This window comes from Nelumbo lutea, chromosome 4 (assembly GCF_056320005.1).
Source record: "Nelumbo lutea isolate HS-2025 chromosome 4, American lotus-T2T, whole genome shotgun sequence".
Classification (NCBI taxonomy): Eukaryota; Viridiplantae; Streptophyta; class Magnoliopsida; order Proteales; family Nelumbonaceae; genus Nelumbo; species Nelumbo lutea.
Genome location: NC_142687.1, coordinates 20,000,001 through 20,019,728, shown reverse-complemented (window position 1 = coordinate 20,019,728; position 19,728 = coordinate 20,000,001). Strand labels below are relative to the sequence as shown.

Sequence of the window (19,728 nt, the reverse complement as noted above, 5' to 3'; positions counted from 1 at the left end):
TAGTCATATGGTCGGATGCACCTGAATCTATTACCCAACAGGGTTCAGTAGTACCTAGAGCTGAGGCTCGAGTACTTGAATGTGCGAAAGCAGATGTGGCAGGGGCTGATGGTGACTGCGGTGGCTGAGCTGAGTTCCGAACTTCCTTTTCCAACTGTATTAAAGCAGCCCGAACTGCAGCTAAGGTCTCTAAAGGTGTGCCTCTTGTGCTAGACAAGGATGTTGAATCAGTGTTCACGGCCACATGAGCATTACCCTTCTTGCTTCTCAACTTTGTCGGGACCAAATGAGGATGCAGTTTCCAACATGTTTCTTTTGTGTGTTTGGGTTTCATACAATGCTCACATACTACATCTCTTTTATCTTCCTTCTTCCTGTCCCTTTCTGAATCACCTCCTGATTTGGGTTTAACAGCTACAAGGGCTGGTGTAAGAGGCTGAGGTTGCATCATGACTTTCCTCCTGGTCTCTTCACTATGCACTAAGGAGTATGCTTGGGAGAGAGTCACACTATCTCTGGTCAATATCTGTTGCCGCACAATATCATACTCTGAATTCAAACCTGCCAGAAACTCAAACACCCTGTTTTTCTCGACTTGCTTTCTATGGGTTTGTGCATCTTTGGGACTCTCCCACTCAAGAGTCTCTAAGTGATCAATCTCATGCCACAAGGACTTCAAGGTAGAGAAGTAGACCAAAACCGATTTCTCTCATTGTTTAAGAGTGTTCACTTCACATTTCAATTCATAAGCTCTGGCAACATTAAGGGGTTGGGAATAAGTTTCTTTCATAACATCCCATATCTCCTTGGGTGTCTTTGCCCATAGGTAATTTCGGCTGATATGAGGCTGCATAGAATTACACAGCCATGTCATAACCAAGTAGTTTTCTTGGACCCACTTGGTATACATGGGGTCTCCCTTGGAAGGTTCTTTCATATCTCCCAAGAGATACCCTAATTTACCCCTTCTCCCAATAGTCATCATGGATGATTGGGCCCATTCCAAATAGTTTGATCCATCAAATCTTAGGGTTGTAATCTGAAAACCTATCTCATAAACACTACCAGAACTGTTGTTCCCAAAATTGCCTTCTGCCTGATTTTTAAACTCCATTTCTTTTAAGAACCAGTAGTCTCAAAAATTAGGGTTACTACAGTCGAAGAACAGCACTTGGACTATCAATCACAATCAAAAAATAGTATAGAACTAATCTGTATTCACGATATATGTGCATGAAACCAGTATAAGTCTGATCGGAAACCAATTAGCAAACACAACAGCAACAGTCCGTACAGTTTTCACCCCTTAAAAGCTCTGATATGCTGAACCAGAATTAGGGTTATAATCAGTCCTTAAAAAAAATTCTCAGTCGCACATTCCAAGCAGTACCGTATAGATAAGACTTGTAGTAGGGTTAATATGAAACCCTAAAAGTGATCAATGCTGAGAAAAAAAACTTAAGAAGAGCTTCACAGGTAGATCACAAGGCTTGGCCCAGTAGTAGGGTTTGTAGCAAGATTAGTAGGGTTTTCCGCAAGATCAATACCAAGCCCTAGAGAATAGAAAGAAGAAAACCCTAGAATGGTTCGGCCGCCCTTTCTAGATAGGTCCAACCTATCTTCTCTGATGGTACTCCTCTTAGAAAATAAAATAACTTACAAGAGAATGTTGTTCGCTGCCTTCCAAGGTTACCCGAACCCTAGCCTTCTCTGTTTCTTCCTAATCACCAACACTTTGCAACCGTGGCAAGTCTTCAACAGCTGCTAAACCCTCTGGCGATCTCCAAGAATCAGTCAACGAACTCTACTTTCTCAGCTTCCAGCCCTAGATGGTTCTCATGTGGTCGATTGGACTAGACTCACATGAGAAACCCTAACCTTGCTCTGATACCAAGTAGAAGTTCAAGACTGCTATCAGCCTTGAACCCTAACCTTGCTCTGAATGTTCTGCCGCCGCCACTTCTATTTAGTATTTATAGGTTATGCTCATTACATGAAAAGGACATATCTGCCCTTAGTATTTACAGAACAAATAGAACAAAATAAAATTGAAATAACCGACTGATCACCAGATAACCCTAGGATGACTAGAATACATTCTACCCTACGAACACAGTGGGACCATAGCTGTGGGGCCCACATCAGTGTTCTCTACAAACTATAAGGAAGAAGAATAATAAAAGTTGTGATAGCGGGATTCGAATCCTGGTCTTTGCTGGAATGAACCAACTAATATATGAAAGATATATATATATATATATATATATATATATATATATATATATATATATATATAGCATACAAATAAAAGAAATACCAATTTTAGATGTATGAGAACAGACCCATCTTACAAAGTCATTAAGCATATAATTCCCAAAAACACATGCTATTCATCTTGTGAACCAACCAATTGTTTGTGGAACAATGCTTTCAACAACTGAAACTATCCTCAAAGGAACACTTGTCAAATGTGTTCCCAGAACCCCTAAAAAGAACATTTGAACCAGCCCCACTACCTAACTCATTATATGTTTTTTTTTTGATGAATTATATGTTTCTTCATTTACATATTTAGAAACAATCACAGAAAGAGAAGTTACCAAAAAAAATTTCTTTCTCTGCACTCCTTGTCAACTCAATGCATCAGCAAAGCTACTTGTTGATATCTGCACTCAGATATATGCCATTCTTACTTGCATAGCCAATTGCTTCACCTCCCTTATTATGAATCTGTAATGACATGTGCTTTAGCTATCAATTTGAAACCAGTCTACTATCATTCTGAGATTACCTTCCATCCCAATATTCCTATAGTTGAATGAATGCTTTGTGTATGTGTGTGAATTTTCTTCTCTTTCTTTTCATCTTCTATAGCCAATATATTTTTTTGAAGAAAAAACATGTAGAAAAAAAGTTACTTTTCCAATAAATAGAAAATATATGTAGAGAATATATTGGCAAGAATACCTCATATTGAGCCTAATAAGATTCAACAAATTTTCTGTAGTTTTCCACTGCACTAGGAGGAACTGTATGGAAAACATTTTCCTACAAAGAGAAAAGCTCAATTTATAATGGTCCGCATGCAGCCACCATATAATAGCAGACAGGCAGAAGGAAGAAAATGTAGAATACACACAAATAGAGAGAATCTAATAACAACCACTATAGGCTTCAATATATAATAAAAAAATTGTTAAAAAACCTTATCCCATACTTCTGAAAACTGATCTTCCTATGACATTTCCTGAATATCCAAATCAGATATCCTATCAGGAGTCACTGGTGCTTTAGGTTGGAACGGATGGTTGAGGGAGTTATTATATTTCAAAAACCTTACTGCATATCCCTGAACTGGAAGTTGGAGATTTCATCCAAGATTTTTTTTTTCTTCCAAGTGTTTGTCACTATCCTGCTAAAACTCCGAATTATTAGTCTTAACTTGTTAAGGTATTCTAGACAAGAATAAACCAAATCTATTGATAGAAGAATATGGATGACAAAATGAACAGTTGTATTACAAGAAGACTTAATAAGGTGAAGAACATTATGGGAAATATGTATTGATGTGGGCAAATGCGAAGCTAAAGCGCAAGGTGGAAATTCTAGGGTGAACTTCCATTTTAAAATAGTTCACTAGGGCTAAATTGTGAAGCTAAAGTAGCTGGGTGATGCTTATGCATCTTGGCCTACAAGGCAAGTTGGTGCTTATGCCATAAAAGGTTAACAGATGTATAAACACATGCGTTTCATAAGTTGTAGATGAGAGACGAGAGCATGAAAAATCTGGAGTGGATCCAAAGAAATCTAGGCTCACATCCAAATGGGGAATATGCTTATGGATTTTGGTGATCTTGGTTCACTCTTCAAGGGTGAATCCAGATTCAGTCCCATTTGCACATCTAGGCCAGATTATGGATCAGATCCTATAGAAACATGCATACATGGCAGGACCTATATTCAGACCATATTATATCAGATATATATTGCTTTAAAGTGGCTTCCATCTTAAAATACAGACAGAGATAATTAACCCACCATAATCTTGAGTCTGTCTAGTTGAAACCAAGTTAGTCTTTCATTTTTCCTTGGAACATGTGCCTTGTGTTGCCACTGCTGTTTGAGGGATGTATAATTAGGATACCTCAAAATTAGTTGGCCTAGCTTTTTTGACACTTGAACCTCATGTTGGTACTTTGTACAATACTTGAGCATGCTGATATGCTCCAAGTGGAGTCAATACAAAAACATACACAATTTGAACTATTAGACAGGGTTCCATGCTGATATGCTCATATTCTGAGTTTTTCTTATTTTATATTTTCACAAATATTCCTAGTTTAATTATGTAATCTAATAATGATTTATGGTAGTGTCCCCATGCCATGATATGCTGGATATATCAGTCTGAACACTTAATTCAGTGCTGATGCCACAAATCAAGGTGACTATTCTTACCAATTCAGACCTTTTGGTTGATAGGATACCTCCAGAGCAATGATAGCATGACTAAATAAAATCGAAGTTAACAATCAGGAGAAATATCCACATATCCAGTGCTTAGATATGGCCAATCGATCTGCTCTTGAAAGTCTGTTATGTCAAGATTCACCTTTTGCTGTCAGTGGTTGTCACTGTGTTTCCCTCACCTATCTTTAAACAAAGATGAAGAGGGTATATCTCTCTTTTTCATTTAATTTTGCAATTGTCTCTTTGACTGTTTTACTGATTAAAAGAAGGCTCAGCCTGTGCATCCATTGATTGATTAGTTGATGCTATTACATGGTAAGTGAGGAGGTGCATCAATGATAATGTGGGAAAGTCCAGGTCTTTATCAACCTTTCTTCCTCATCAAATACTAATTATATTTAAGACTACTAGTTTATTGAATATTTAAGTAGACTTTGCACAAAGTGTCCTTCAAACAAATGCAATATGTGAAAACGTGATATGGTACAAAATATTGCTAGTTCAAGCACTCCTGATTTGAGAGATCACAGAAATTAGTCTTCTTTCTCAAAGTATAAATCTGTAGCACTTGCTTTTTTGCTTTCTTGTTTGTCAACTTCAACTCCATATTGCTGGTTAGGAAGTGCAATATTGAATCTGTGAAGCTGACCATATTGGACTTGTGATCTTCTGAGATGCTGCATTCTTTTCATGTTAGTACATGGATCTAATAAATTCTCATTGAAGTGGCACTGGACATTTTAGCATGTGTAGCAAATGCATGGTATGATTTAAATCATCTTCAATAAATTCTCATTGAAGTTTGTTCAATTTGTCCTTTCCTTTCTTTTGACAGGAAGGTGATGGATAAGGCTGTTTGAACGTGAGGCATGATGTTGGTCCTTTGGCAGCTTTTCTCAGGCTTCCCTATCAGGGGACTAGCTGCATTATTCAGACTCCATGTGTTTTTATTTTTATTTTTTATTTTTATTCTGAATAGAACGACTTTATTCACACAGTTGTCAATGTATATGGTTGTTATTTGATTTGCCTGTTGTTCACAGGTATGTATATGAGAAATGGCATGAATCTCCCGGAGTGCATCCTTCACACTTCAGAAAAATGCAATTTTAGGCTGTTGGGTTGTATCTATAAACATAACCTTTTTTTGTAAAGCAAATAATTTAAGTGACAACTGCTTCATTTTTTGCAACTCTGCATTATACATGGGAATCATAATATTAATATATTATCCTCTTAGCAATCAAAGTAAAAAAAAAAACGAAAATAAGAAAAAAAAAAAGGAAGAAAAGTTTTGCTGTTAGGATTTTTTTGGTCACTTCGGACAGTTAGGCTTCTCTAGAATTGGCTACTTAGGTTTTCCAAATGCGTCACTTCAGATCGTTCTGTAGCCTAATTGCCTAAGTAGCTATCCTATCCTATTTTTGTCATATCAAGAAATGATGCTAATGGGGCTAATCTAGATTGTAGACCAGAAGTGGATAGCAGAGCCACTGTAGTAGCCATGTGATCCATTTCCCAATCTACGATGAGTATACCAACAAACGTTGGTGTTTGTCAGTGTATGTGGACCTTTGGTTTATATTTGTCCAAGCAACAGAGACTAGAGGATGAAAGCGGGACATGTCGCTGGGTGTATGACTGCTGCTTGTGCAGGTTGGGGAACTAATGGACGTTTACTGAAAAGTGAAAATAGCAAAAAAAAAAAAGTTCTATCGGATTTGCATTTTGTTTACAACTTCTAAGCAATTAATACTGGAAAGCAAGTAACCCTAATTTCTGGAGAAAGTTATGTAGATGTGAGATCTAAGCCTAGCATATGACTATATCCCATAGGCAATATTCAAATTCGTAACATTTTTTGGGCTGGGAGGCGTAATGCAAAATTATTTAATTTTGAATATTAACTTTTTGTAGTGGGTTAATGCGCATGCAGATGTAAATTACAAATGGTTTATGTCCTGTGTGTTGATTGCAATATATCATTTCAGACAAGCTGTAAGAGTGAGTGTGTAAACGTCTATTTGTTTGAAATCATTTTTTCATAAAAAAAATAAATAAACAGTGCTCAAAGCTACGCTTTAGAAATCGGGAAGGTATGGCTTGGAGCAATGCTGAATTTGATATTTCCTGGAGTTGCAGCTCGTTGCTGCCAACAGGGACATGAACTGTAGTTCGTTGCTGCCAAAAGCTGACTTTTGGCTAATTTTCTAATTTTATATATGTTAATTGAAAAATAACAATCATCTTTATTAAGAACAATAAATTTCTTCTAAAAATGTAGCAAATCATCACATCTAAAAGATAAAAATCTTTTACATGTATTAATTTCATTATTTTCAAAAATAATATTACTATAATAAATATTTGATAGAGCAAATTCATATTAATTATCAGCTAAAGAAGGTTATTAACTTTATACGATAAATATTCGAGATGGAAAGGAAAATTCATATTAATTATCAGCTAAAGAAGGTTATTAACTTTATACGATAAATATTCGAGATGGAAAGTAAAATAGAAAAAAAAAAGGATGGAGTTTCTGTTTTAGTTAATTAGAGAGAATAGAAAAAAATTAAGTTTATTATTTTATTGTTTCTTTTCCCTTTCTTTCTTTCTTTCTTTCTTTTTTCTCTTGGCAAAACCCTTTGGTCTTTTAAATTTCAATAGTAAAACATTAAAACAAAATATAATTGATATATAGCATATAATAAAATGTATTAACACATATATTAATAAGACACAACAATATAAATAATATTATAAAAAGTGCCCACCTTGTCATTTTTGTCACCTAGGCAAGCGCTTAATCGCCTAGAAGGGTACTTAGTTGCTAAAAGTCAGGGCGTTTGGGCGAGGCACCCAGCCAAAGGCGCCTAATCACCTAGGCCTTAACAACTATGATATGGACATGATGTGGCACTGGATAATAGGTACCCTGAAAACGTTTCCAAGAGCATGTACCAAATAGAAAATGTTATTGTTGCTCCAGGAAATGTCCTACCTGGTAACAACGTTTCTAAACAAAAAAAAAAAAAAGACACCATTTTTTCAGAAAACAGTTCTTCCAACCCACACATCAGCAGCACCATTTTCTCAGTATCTGCAACATCGATGCCAAACATATGCATAGTCAATCAACATGTTCCATTTGTGTTGTTTATGTGTTTTTTCATGTATATCATGATCATTCTACAATGTCTTAGTGTTTTCCAACAGTCAAGTGTATCCTTATACCTCTCTTAAAATTATCTTTTAAAAGAATTCATCAAAAAATACATTATCTTTTAAAAGATTTTCACGATATTGATGAATCTTGCCAATAGCCATAGGCATAGGCCTACTGTCTGCCAACAGTGACATTCTCTTATATATGTATGCCAGGCGTGGTGCCCACAGTGGCATAGGACCACCCAACTGACCCCAGCCATGTGCATTCTAAGTTTCTAATGGCTGTCCTCATTATTCTCTGATCTGTGGATATTGGCACCACAGCATTTGGTTCCTTTGGTGAGTATGGGGTTGATTCTGTTTTATGCAGATGTTTTATTCAAAATAAGTTAGAAAGCATAAGTTTTCTTTTGTTTTTTTTTTTCTTTTCTTTTCTTTTTTTTTTTTTTTAGGGTGGGGTGGGGGGCATAAATTTTCTAGTAGACAAAACTTAGAGCCCGTTCGGGAAGACTTCAGCTTTAATTGAGCTGCTTTCGCTGAGCTGATCCGCTTTAAAGAAGCTACTAGATAAGCTTCACCAAAAATCATGTCTCACATGACTGAATTCTTGTTTCTCCCAACATGCTGACAGTCTTCTACATGTAATATTGTAATGATAATAATAGTATGGGGCCAATCTCCCTTTACCTGGAGTTCAGTTCTCATCCATACTCTCTTACCTCAAAACAAAAACAACTCATTGCCTACCAAACGATAGCAACAATTTCTGAAATTTGAGATATTCTTTTGATTCTTAGGCTGTGTTTGGTTGCTTAGTGCAAATGATTTGGGTATAAATTCTGATTTATTTTTATTTTAAAATTTACCTTATTTTATTTGATTGTAGTAAAAAGGAAGTAAAGTAAGACCTGAAACAAAATAGAATTTGTTTTTTTTTTCATTTGTACTCCCTCACATTTGTACTAATGCAATTAAAATTGCACTACAACTAAATGCAGCCTTATATTCATTTAACAATGGATGTGGCACTAAACAAAGACAAAACAGGATTAATATAACAGACACTATGTTGAGATCACATCTCCACCCCACAAGGGGCTGCCCACAACACTCCACAGCACATCCCCACCGTGTATTGGGAACATCTTTTGATGATGACATCATCGGAACTGGTACTATCATCGAAAGATGTTCCTAATACATGGCGGGATATTCTGTGAGGCGTTGTGGGGTGGAGATGAAAACTCTATATTGTTGGGGTAAAGTGATGATGATCTCTGATCATTATGTCCATTAACACTCTTTGGTACTGGTTTGGTTTAAATAGTAATAGGGAAGCCATGATGGTTGCCCTTTCGGTTTCAAGGACTATAGATTGATTGGTCAAGTTCAAAAAGCAATCTTACACAAAAAGGCCAAAGATAATTAGTAATAATCAAATAATGTGCTAGAGTAAGGTATACGTTTAATTAGATTTTTAGTGGTATAAATGAAGGCTTACTGGTAGAAAATCTTTCTTATTCATAAAATAATACAAAATGGGATGATTATTAAGATTCCTGTGCTTTTTTCCTTTATAAGAAGCGATTCAATGCTGTAATTGGTTAGATTATCAAAATGGGATTAATTTTCAGTGTAAAAAAAAAATCCAAGATTAGGCCAACAAATTAAAACCCTTTGGGTTTTTTTTTTCGCTTCAAATAAAGTAAAATTCTGATTATTTACTTCATTTCTTGTACTACCGTTAGTACATTGCATTATAATTCATTATACTTGAATTCCAAAAAAAAAAGTAACCCCATTTCTATAAAATTGAAAAAAAATATATAAATAAATAAATGCTGAAAACATCCAGTTTATGCAACTCTTAACACAACAAGGTTGGTTTTTGTCTCTGGTGCGAAGAAAACCAAGAATTGCATATGCTCGTTGTTTTTCTACAAGGTAAAAAAAAATTAATTGCTTTTATAATTGTAAAATGTGAAATTGTCAGAAAAGACAGAAACCCATATAACCAAACGAGTACCACCGATTTATCACTCTACACGTGCATGTTATGGCTGTACTTTGAAAAGATAGGAAAATGACTAAAATAACCTTGTTTGCATACCGAGACCCCCAAGCACGATGTACTTGAACGTCCACGGGACGGGTGGATCCGTCCATTTACATAGAAGAGATAAACTATTTACAAAGGGGGTGCGTAGGTTTTGATGGTTCACTATATCCGATCACTTTAGAATGACGCACCATAAAAAAACTATATCTAGGGCCTTTCGTGTAATTATCAATACATGCGAGCCGGTTTTGGTGATTTAGGATTCGCTGTGAAAAGAGTTTCCGGTGGTTCATAGCCGGGTTCCTTTTTCTCGTCCCGCCGATTAAAAAAAATCGCGAACCCTAGCTTTACCCTTTTCGTCCTATCCCTTTCAATTTCCCCCTTTTCGAGCTAGATAGATTCTTGTTCAATCCGTCTTTTCGATTTGCGAATCAACTCTCTCTTCGATCAAATATCCTTCCCTCTCGATTAATTTCTCTTCTCCTCTCTCGCCGTTCGTTAATCCGATTAGGGTTAGGATTTCGGAAATTTCCTGCCTTTACCCCTATCCCGAGTCGACCGCTAGCCTCAATAAGATCTTCGCTCTCTCTTTTTCTGTTTCCGTCGTTCGATCGATTGCAATTTGTAGATTGTTTCGGTCGTTTTGGTTTCTAGGGTTTCGGCTTTCCGAATTCGTTTCCTCCCCTTCGATCTGTAGATCTATTGGGGAAATAGGTATATTCGCTATTCAATAACCGTCCTATGCTCTGCTCGCTCTTAATTTTGGGGATTTCTCGAAGTTTTGAGGTTTTAGGGTTCGAGTTTCAGACAAAACCTATCTCTTTGTTGGCAGAATCGGCTGGCGGGAACGTAGGCTTTCATCGTGAAATCTCACTCGCTTTCCTTGATTGCTTTTAATCTGGTCTGTTTTCCCTTAGAATTTTGGGATCTAGGTGTTGATTTTGATTCTACGATTTCTCGATTTCTTTTCGCGTCCACTCCCATATTTTTTATTGGAAGACCGTTTCGAGGTAAAACTATCTCCTGTAGCCCGTATCATGGTTAATTTATTTCGTATTTTCGTTGACTAAAAGCAGTTTACTGTTAAACATGCTTTTCTGGTTAAACACCGTTCTGTCTTTTTTAATATATTGGTTTACTTTATTTGGTTAGTTACTGCTTTAGTTTTTCCCTCTCTTTTTAATAGGCTCGAATGTTCTCTGTCCGTATTAGCTTTTCTATCTGTTCTTGCATTTTATGGCTTCAAATCATAAAATTAAATCCTTACGTAGAAAGGTTGTTGATTAATTAGTTCACGTCATGTTAAATGAGAATTAACAATCCTGAAAAGAGACTCGTCTGAAATATACTTGGGTTTTATGATACTATATTCTGGTTTTAGCTTCGATAGGTAGTTGATAGACAGTTCGGCAAGTCTTATATTGTACTGTACTTTGACAAATCAAAATAAAACAAAGGTGGTAGTTGGTACTATAAGCATGAAAACTGAACCTTTTCTTTTTCTGAATGCAAAACAAGTTGGCAGGAAGTTTATGTGTTATTGATTTTCTGCTTTCTATTGGATCCATTTGCTTGTTTCTCAGCTAATATACATAGGAAGTTGTGCCATTGTTATGGAGGTGTAGAAAATATTTTATTAAATTCACGAGTTAGCTAATCATGCTAAATCTTTCAAAATACCGATTCTTATCCATCAGTGATGATAACTTTGATCTGTAGTTCCTTTCAAGCTTCAGTGTGAAGACATCGTTTTATAGGTTGGTGTAGAATTGCTTCTAAGCTATCTGGAAATGTTACTAACTTCATTCATTGTGTTGTTGCAACTTATGTTTCGAAATTAATATGGTTTGTTTTTATATTTTATTTTGGTATGTACCAAAAAACCAAACAATATCGATTTCAAAACTTTGGTTTGGTTGGTTTTCAGATAATGAACTTTAACACAATGTTCTGGAAATAAAGTTTTCCCTGATTATTATGGATATATGATGTGATGGTAGTGTGGTTCATCATGTTTTATTCTCAAGTGGTTCTATTAACTGCAGATCTTAGTTAGCATGGTTGTATTTATGATTTTAAAGCAAGAAATGGATTGAATGATTTAATGTGTGAAATTTGCAACCCCAATAAATTAATCATTCTAAGAGGTCTTTGGTGATATGTTTACCTTTTGAGTTCTGTTTCTGTTAGGCTAACTTATGGTACCTAGCAAGTTGGTGGAATGTTTTAAATTTAATATGTTGCAACCCTGACAAGATAATCATTCTAAGAAGTCTATGGTGATATATTTACCTTTTGAGTTCAGTTTCTGATGGTGCTTAGCAAGGTTCAAAGTATTGGTATTGTGTATCGTATTGGTAAGCTTGAATATGGATACACATCACTTCATACTTCGGATACACATTATGGTGGAAAGAAATGGATACACTTAGATACATTGGAGAAACTCTTACAAATCCCATAAAAACATCAATAATAATAAATCTCAAGCTGAAATAATTGCCAATTAGCCATAAGCGCATAAGAAATGCAAACTTCCATAGTTTATATAAAGAGATGCATTATAATCAACCATACTAAGGGACTATAAAACAGTATATGTATCATACAATAATTTTACTAATAATACGTAAAAAATGTTTGAGCTTCCAATCTACTAAAAGTTCACTACAAGGCACATTAAATTGTTGTTGGATCAATGAGTTCAATAGATCATTGATAAATCCATCTTATAGTTCTTCCTTACAATGAAAACCATTTAGAATATGTAAAATAAACTATTTTTATTTTTTAAAATTTTCCTAAAAATTAAAGAAAACTTTCATTTTTGGAATAAATTATTGTCAAAAAAAATCAGAAGAATCAACATTTTTTTATCTATGCCGGCAGTCATAGAGCTATGGCACTGCCATAGGTCCATGGCTTCCGATATAGGTTGTATCGTTTTTGTCGCATGGCATGTCAAATGTTTGTAAACTGGTGGCTGTGGCTCCAATGCTGCTATTTCGAATAGCAGCATTAAAGCTCATATTAAGGCCTTTAGCACTGGATCCAAGGTCATAGGATCATGGTTCAGGGTCCAAAACTACTTTTAACATCTATATACCATTTTTACAGGTTAGTAGCTATATCTTGTCCCTGATGTTAACCTCAGAAACCCCAAGATTTTGGTTTATTACTGCATATTCTCATGAAGGTTAATAGGGAAAATGTCACTTTATCATGTTGTTGCCTGTTGGGGTGCATTAAGAATTCAAGGCGTGGGCCTCGTGGTTGGGGAGTGCAGCAAAGTCTACACTGCACACTGTAGTTTACATAATAGGAACCAAATATCTCATGCATGGTTTTGAAAACCGCATTGGAAACGGAACCACTTTGGCCACTCGTTCCTGGGTCAAAACCCCGATTGAATGGTTCTTGGTTCCAAAACCTGACCCAGAGCCATGACTGGTTCTTGGGTCAAACGGTTTGACTGTCTGGTCCCGTTTTCAAAACCATGGTCATATGTGTCTTGATTTCTATGCTGTTGAAGTAATATTGATAATTCAAGGATTGGACCCACAGTCAAGGAAAGTGGGAGTCTACATGATGTTTTGTAGCATATTGAATGGGAATCAAAGCATGTCATGTTGATTTTTTGTCATTTGGTTGCTATGGATACTCTGCAGTAGGGCTGGTAAAGGTTTGGGTCAAATTAGATATGCTTAGATCCAAATTAGATTCCATAGTATTTGAATTTGAATCATAGGGTTTAGATTGGAATTTTATCAAATTTGGATTTTGAACACCATTAACAAATAAACTAAAAATGATCAGAACATTATATTATTAACAGAATGAACTGAAATTGACTTAAAAAGAAGTGATTTGTTACAATTTGAAGGGGCTAGAAGAGGTTGGGCAGACGCCATCGGTTGAAGTAGTGAGAAATGATTCAAGGGCCATAATTTATGAGTAGATGCAGCTGACCCTATATGGTTGGGACAAGGCTTAGATGCTGTTAATGATGATGTCTTTAATTGATGACTTTGATATTGTATATCGAAAATAAAATGACTTTTATCGGGCTTGAAACTATAACTCTTCAGTAAAATACAACATTTAAAACAACTTGCTATTAAATGCATTTTTTATCAATAACTGTGAAATTTATTAATGGAATTAAGTGAATAGTGAGTACAACAAGAGAAAACAGTCAAAGAGAGATAAACCCTCTTATCTCTCCCCAAAATAAATCTTTTTTGGGTTGGATTGGAGTGTATCCATATTTTGATTCAATTATAAACTGATTGAATTCAGATTGCCTTAATCAGACTGTAATCAGACTGAATTTGGACAAATGGATACCATGTGCTGGCCTATTCCCCAGTGAACAAAAGTAGTGATACAAGGGCATGTTCCCTTTTGTTAGGAAGTGGTGATTGGTGAATTTGCGTTCCAATCAACTTTTAGTAGTATTTGACTAAGAAAATGCTGTACTTTTTATGCGATCATCAGATGCGTTTTTCTCTTGTTTTCTTCTTGACAAATAAGTTACATGATGATTCAAATCTTAAGCTTTGGCTTCTTTTGCATTTTCATATATAAGTTCTTTCGCTCCATTATTTCCTTTGGACCTTGTAACTTTAATTGTCTAACGCTTTATTTCCAGGTCAAACATGGTATACAAAAGGCCTTTCGGTGATGAAGAGTCATGCGAACTTGCTTGTAAGCACCCCAGGCAGCTGGAATATAGTAATCAACTGGCTTCGTTTGCAGATATAACTTCTTATAATGACATGCCTCAAAATCCTCTAAGTTTGGGTAAGTAAAACTAATTTTCTGTAATCTTTTGAATATTAGCACATGGCCTCTTTTTGTGGAGAACACAAGAGGACCACTAACATTTAATTGGTATTACCTATTAGATCTCCTAATCCAAACTTTATCTGATTGGATGATATGGACACCTTCGATCATGATTATCCTGATGGTATCAAGTTTGGACATAATAGATCTACCAGGTCTCACCAGGAGCTGGGAAACTTTGGAGTGGTTTAAGTCCTGGTCTTTAGAATTCTTGTGTTTATTTGCCAAATAATTTTAGTTTACTAACTGACCTTAATCTGATCTGAAGTTGGTGAGAGTGATTGCAGTAAGGGTCAATGTGATGAAAGGCTTGAAAGTGGCACTATCACCGAACTCTCAGTCGGGGCTGGCAAGGATTTGGAGATAACTGCCCCCATTGGCATTTCCAGCTTGTCATGGGCCACCAGCAGTACTAGTGAAGAAGATTCCAGGTCTGAGGCAACAGATAGAGTACCTTTCTTTCCTGGTTACTATGAACCTGATTACCCAGCTAGGGTACTAGCTCAGTCTGAGGAGATCTATTCATCCCCTTTGGATTATCATCCTCGAAAACTTGTTGCAGTCGGACCTGATCATCAAGCGAATGTTCCAGCATGGGTCTTCCAGGATACCCACTGTTTTGGTGCTGAAGTCATGGTTCCAGAGGCTACTGATGATAAGCTAATGGGGACTTGTATAATTCCAATGCCTGACTTGGAACAGTCCGTGTACAGCAGTGACAATTTTGGTTGTGGTAGAACTGATTGTAGCTGTCCAGATGGGGGTTCAATCAGATGTGTAAAACAACACATCATGGAAACAAGAGAAAAGCTCAGGGAAACCCTTGGGCAAGAGAAGTTTGCGGAGTTGGGGTTCTGTGATATGGGAGAGGAGGTGGCAAGGAATTGGAATGAAGAGGAAGAACAGTCATTTCATGAGGTTGTCTTCTCCAATCCTGCATCATTGGGTAAGAACTTCTGGGACCATCTCTCGGTGGTCTTTCCTTCCCGAACAAAGAGTGAACTCGTCAGTTATTACTTTAATGTCTTTATGCTCCGGAGACGAGCTGAACAGAACAGAGTTGATCCGATGAACATTGACAGTGACAATGATGAATGGCATGGAAACTATGACGGTGACGAGGAGTTTGGGATGACAGAGGAGGATGAGGACTCAGTAGTGGAGTCTCCTGTTGGTCAAGACGATCCTTCTTATAACCAGGAGGTCCCTGAAGAGGATTTCCATGAGGACGATGAAGATGGAGATGAAATTTGTGAACACAACGACAACAGTGATTTGGAGAATGATAGAGATGCTACTGGTGAAGAGGATGAAGTTTCGGAGGCATGTATTGGGAAATCATTTGGTGATTGTAGCTTTGATGATGCAGCTAATCTTGTGTCAACAAATCCACAGTTGGCTAGGGTGGATCATGATGTTCAAGATGACTCATGCACGTCATATGAGTGTCAGACCAATGCGGTCAGCTCATGTGGTCCAGTTGATCCAGCAGGAGCTGTGCTGCAAGGTAATCGACTTGAGAGAGGTAATGGTAAACACTTGGAGAGCACTCTACCTTGGGATGATGGGTATGTCACTGGTCCAAAGAAAGATGTTGAACTCTTGCCCATGTGTAATATGATTGAAGAGGAAGCTTGGAATAACAAGGAGAGGGATGACAAAAGGATCAGCTAATCTAAGTGCAAAAGTGCTTTTTTTCCCTTTCTTGCCATCTTTTTATCTTGCATCGGTGGCAGCCTTTGGTAAAATACCAAGCATGCATCTAGTTTTGGAAATTCTTTGAAATCCAATTTTCCCTTGTACATTCATATGGTGGAAGACGGGAAGCTCTCTACCTTCCCTTCACTGTAAAATAGTGTTTTAGGTGGTGGTTAGATTTGCATGAGTGTGTGTGTTGGAGTTGAGGGTGCTCTCATGAGATCTAACTGCTATTTGTGATTTCTGCAAAACCCCTGTTGGAGGGATCTCTCTTGACTCTTGCTTGGGAGGGGATGATGCATTGATCCATGTTTTTAACCGATGGAGGGGCGTGGGTGTTTAAATTAAAGGGGTATTAACTTTTGACTTTCATGTGTCCTGTGTATGGAAGTTTATTATACTAAGTCCATCTCTTCTATTCTTTAAAATGTTTCTCATTTTGCTTCTTTTATTTGTTTGTCAATGTCAAAGCTTGGTGTATTCGAGCAAAACATATAACAATGATGACTGCCTCCTGGCTGTATGATCGATGGCGATTAGCCATATGGTTTGGATTTAGGACTTGGGAGGACTGTCTTGCCATACGCCCATGCAGAGGTCCTTGTATGATTTCATTCTCTTATAACTTAACATGGATGGATATAATAGAGAGAGAGAGAGAGAGAGAGAGTGCTTTACTATTTTATTTCTTCTTTGTATCAAATGCCCCTTGGAAGACTTAATATGTCCACGTTTATTGCTCGCTTGCGCGCATAATAAAGAGATCCACTCTACTCTACTGTTCCTTCCCTCCCTTCTTTTGGTAGACTTAATTTATAAAGTTAATATCCCTATCCAGATCCAATTACCATCCACCACGTCAGTGGATTCCAACTCTTTGTCCATCATTCGTTATTGCCGAAATTAAATTTAAGTTGTATTGTTTGTTAGATTCCTCCTCAGTCGGCACAAGAAGAAGCCAAGAAGGCCATTAAATTAATGTGAACCCTCTACTGTTAATTAACACTATATGGTCATTATGATCGGTATCAGTTGAAGCTTAGCTTAAAACCTGGTAATAATTAATCACCCACATGGGAACTAATAGAGAAAGAAAAAAAAAATTGCCGGAAAAGATATCAGCAATTTGTTTACTTTATATATTCGTAAATTGGGAGATTGGACTCTCATCTCTCTTATCAAGATTTAGATAGATCTGAGATTTCTGCCCATGCAGTCATGCTTCACAGATTTATTTATATGAAAAGAGAATTTAAGGGGCAAATCCCCTCGTACCTGGGGCGTGGTGAATGCTAGTCTGATCTCGGGATCAGTATCATAATGTGGTTTAATTCCTGCTTGAACATGTCCTACTGTCACGGTCTTTTAACTTTACTAGAGTAAAGATAAAGTAGATGAGATAATTCAGGGGTTAATAGCCAAGTCCCAAGGGTTTGGCTGACTTCAGAGATGCCCGACTGATTAATCTACTAGCCTTTAATTAATTCATACCTCCTTTATGTTGCTGATCGATAGGATTGTCAGAGTTGTCCAGAACATTTGTTCCTGGGGATGGAAAAGGAGTGGCAATCACCTCACAACACTGATGGACATGGAAAAATAGTGTTTGTCACTCCCTCTATTAAATTTAAACCTATAGTTGGGCTAGAAATCAATCATCCAATGCCAATGGTGCTACTTTTTGGCATTAATGGAGTTTCTTAGTAGGTCCCATATCTGGTCCTGGTCATGGATCTGGGTCCTCCGAATATGCCATAAATAGTGAGTTATGCAATGGAGTATCTCCCCAACATGTAGCTCCAAAACCTCCGTCTTCGCCTCTTCGGGACGAAATTGGGGGTGGGGTTGCAAAATGCAAATCAAAGGGAGCTTGGACTCTGCAGGCTGGAGGGGCGAATTAATGGAGAAGTAATCTCCCACCAGCAAAACTAGGGGCTTTTAAATTTTTTGTTTTAATGATGTAATAGAAAGGCTAGAGTCTTATTTATTACTTGATCCAAAATTAATTTGATTCCTGAGCCCACATGCCTTTACATTAGAAATGGCTTAAAACCTTGCTTATTAGTTTAACCAAAGATACAAAGAAACAAATTAGAGCCATATATAGTTGCTATGGTTTTCACCTAAAGCCACCGCATCTTCCACATAAATTAGAAAAAGAGTAGGACCCACTTGATTTTAAGATTTGAATTTCATTGACCCATTTGAGTACTCCCAAAGCATTGCTGGTGAGAACTTGCTCACCAACACATGCACCATTATGATCCATACAACGCTACACATGCAACTTTATGATTAGTGCATTTTTTAAAATGGGTGGTGGACTGCACATTCAGTTTTATATACACCCTTTTCTCTGAAACACCAAAACTCACAACCTGTCTCTCATCCTCCCTATTCACTTTGTACATGAATCGTCCCTCTAAAATCTAAATTTTTGTTAAACCAACAGATTTGCTAGAACAAAGTCTTCCTAATCTATATTTATCACCTTAGTTTCAAGCAGTTTTTAGATTAATTCCACTTATATGTGAATTATGCATTGTCTTTGGACACTTAACTCTAGCTGTGACCTTGTGGGTCTGTGTTAGTTTTTAGTATTTTATTTTGTTCTGTGAAACTAATTTCAGGGATCTGACTACTTCAATCAGCTCATGCGTGGGGGCCAAACACACCGAGACTTAGCCATGCTTCAATTAAAGTTCGTTTGTTTAATATGAACTTAATTAGTATAGCTTTCTTGTAGCTTTCAAAATGCAAGAGCTGATATCAGCCTGGCCTGAACCCAATTGACCAAATGAAAAAGAGGAAGGGACCATGTTCTGGCGACACTCGGCCTCACAAATTAACAAACTGTTGCTCAAAGCAGAGAATAGGAGGGTGGACACGTGGCTAAATTATTGCTTTGATCATCACCATGTGAGAGGCTGCCCTTGAGTCATGGATCTCTGGATCTGTTTTTGGTTGTGGGAAGTAGTGGGAAAGTAGGCAGGTGGAACCCAGCCCATGGACCGATCAGGACGTCAAGGTTGCAATAAATTTCACAACTTCCAGATGTGGTCATGTGGCATGTATCACAACATTACGATTTAGGTGCCCAATGAATTGGTCAGTGAAATGAATAGATGTTGCAATTGATCAGGTCAAAGCTGAGAAGCACTAGAATCGGTCCCATGTTTAAATAAAGAGAGTCAGCAGGATCAAAGGAAAAAAAGAGCCCTAAAGCAGGCTCAAGTCAAGTCCATGGTGGGTCAAAAAAATCAGTGGAAGGCTAAGGAAATACTCAAATACCATGAGGGTTATTAGCCAACCAGTACCATCATTTGGTGAGGTTAGAGGATATAGATGGGAGGATCCAAACTAAACCAACAAAAAGAAGAAAATAACATAGCTGATTCTATGTTGGACAAATTCTTTTGGGCAACTTGGCTTATCAGTTAGCAAGTAAAGCAGAAATCTGTGGTGATGATTCACCATTCACC

At 37.0% G+C, this 19,728-nt stretch overlaps 2 protein-coding genes across 5 annotated transcripts in view; both read left to right on the top strand.

Moving 5' to 3' along the window:
- LOC148854437 (Leucine-rich repeat (LRR) family protein) overlaps positions 1-5,662 on the top strand; it is a 38,907-nt gene extending 33,245 nt beyond the window's left edge. For all 4 annotated transcript variants that reach the window (XR_016113195.1, XR_016113194.1, XM_088985799.1 and 1 more), the window contains one exon: positions 5,306-5,662. The gene's annotated coding sequence lies outside the window, so the exon portion shown is untranslated. The remainder of the gene's footprint in view (positions 1-5,305) is intronic.
- Positions 5,663-9,856: 4,194 nt separating this feature from the next.
- LOC148854436 (uncharacterized) lies at positions 9,857-16,674 on the top strand. The gene is made up of 3 exons (XM_088941428.1): positions 9,857-10,710; positions 14,352-14,503; positions 14,817-16,674. The coding sequence occupies exons 2-3, from the start codon at positions 14,359-14,361 to the stop codon at positions 16,220-16,222; spliced, it is 1,551 nt and encodes a 516-aa protein (XP_088797554.1). The 5' UTR covers positions 9,857-10,710; positions 14,352-14,358; the 3' UTR covers positions 16,223-16,674.
- The last annotated feature ends 3,054 nt before the right edge of the window (positions 16,675-19,728 follow it).

Excerpts from the sequence above, each read along its gene's own strand:
- LOC148854436 (XM_088941428.1), top strand. The coding sequence starts at position 14,359 with ATGGTATACAAAAGGCCTTTCGGTGATGAAGAGTCATGCGAACTTGCT. Across the intron at positions 14,504-14,816 it reads TCAAAATCCTCTAAGTTTGG|TTGGTGAGAGTGATTGCAGT; the intron begins GTAAGTAAAACT and ends TCTGATCTGAAG.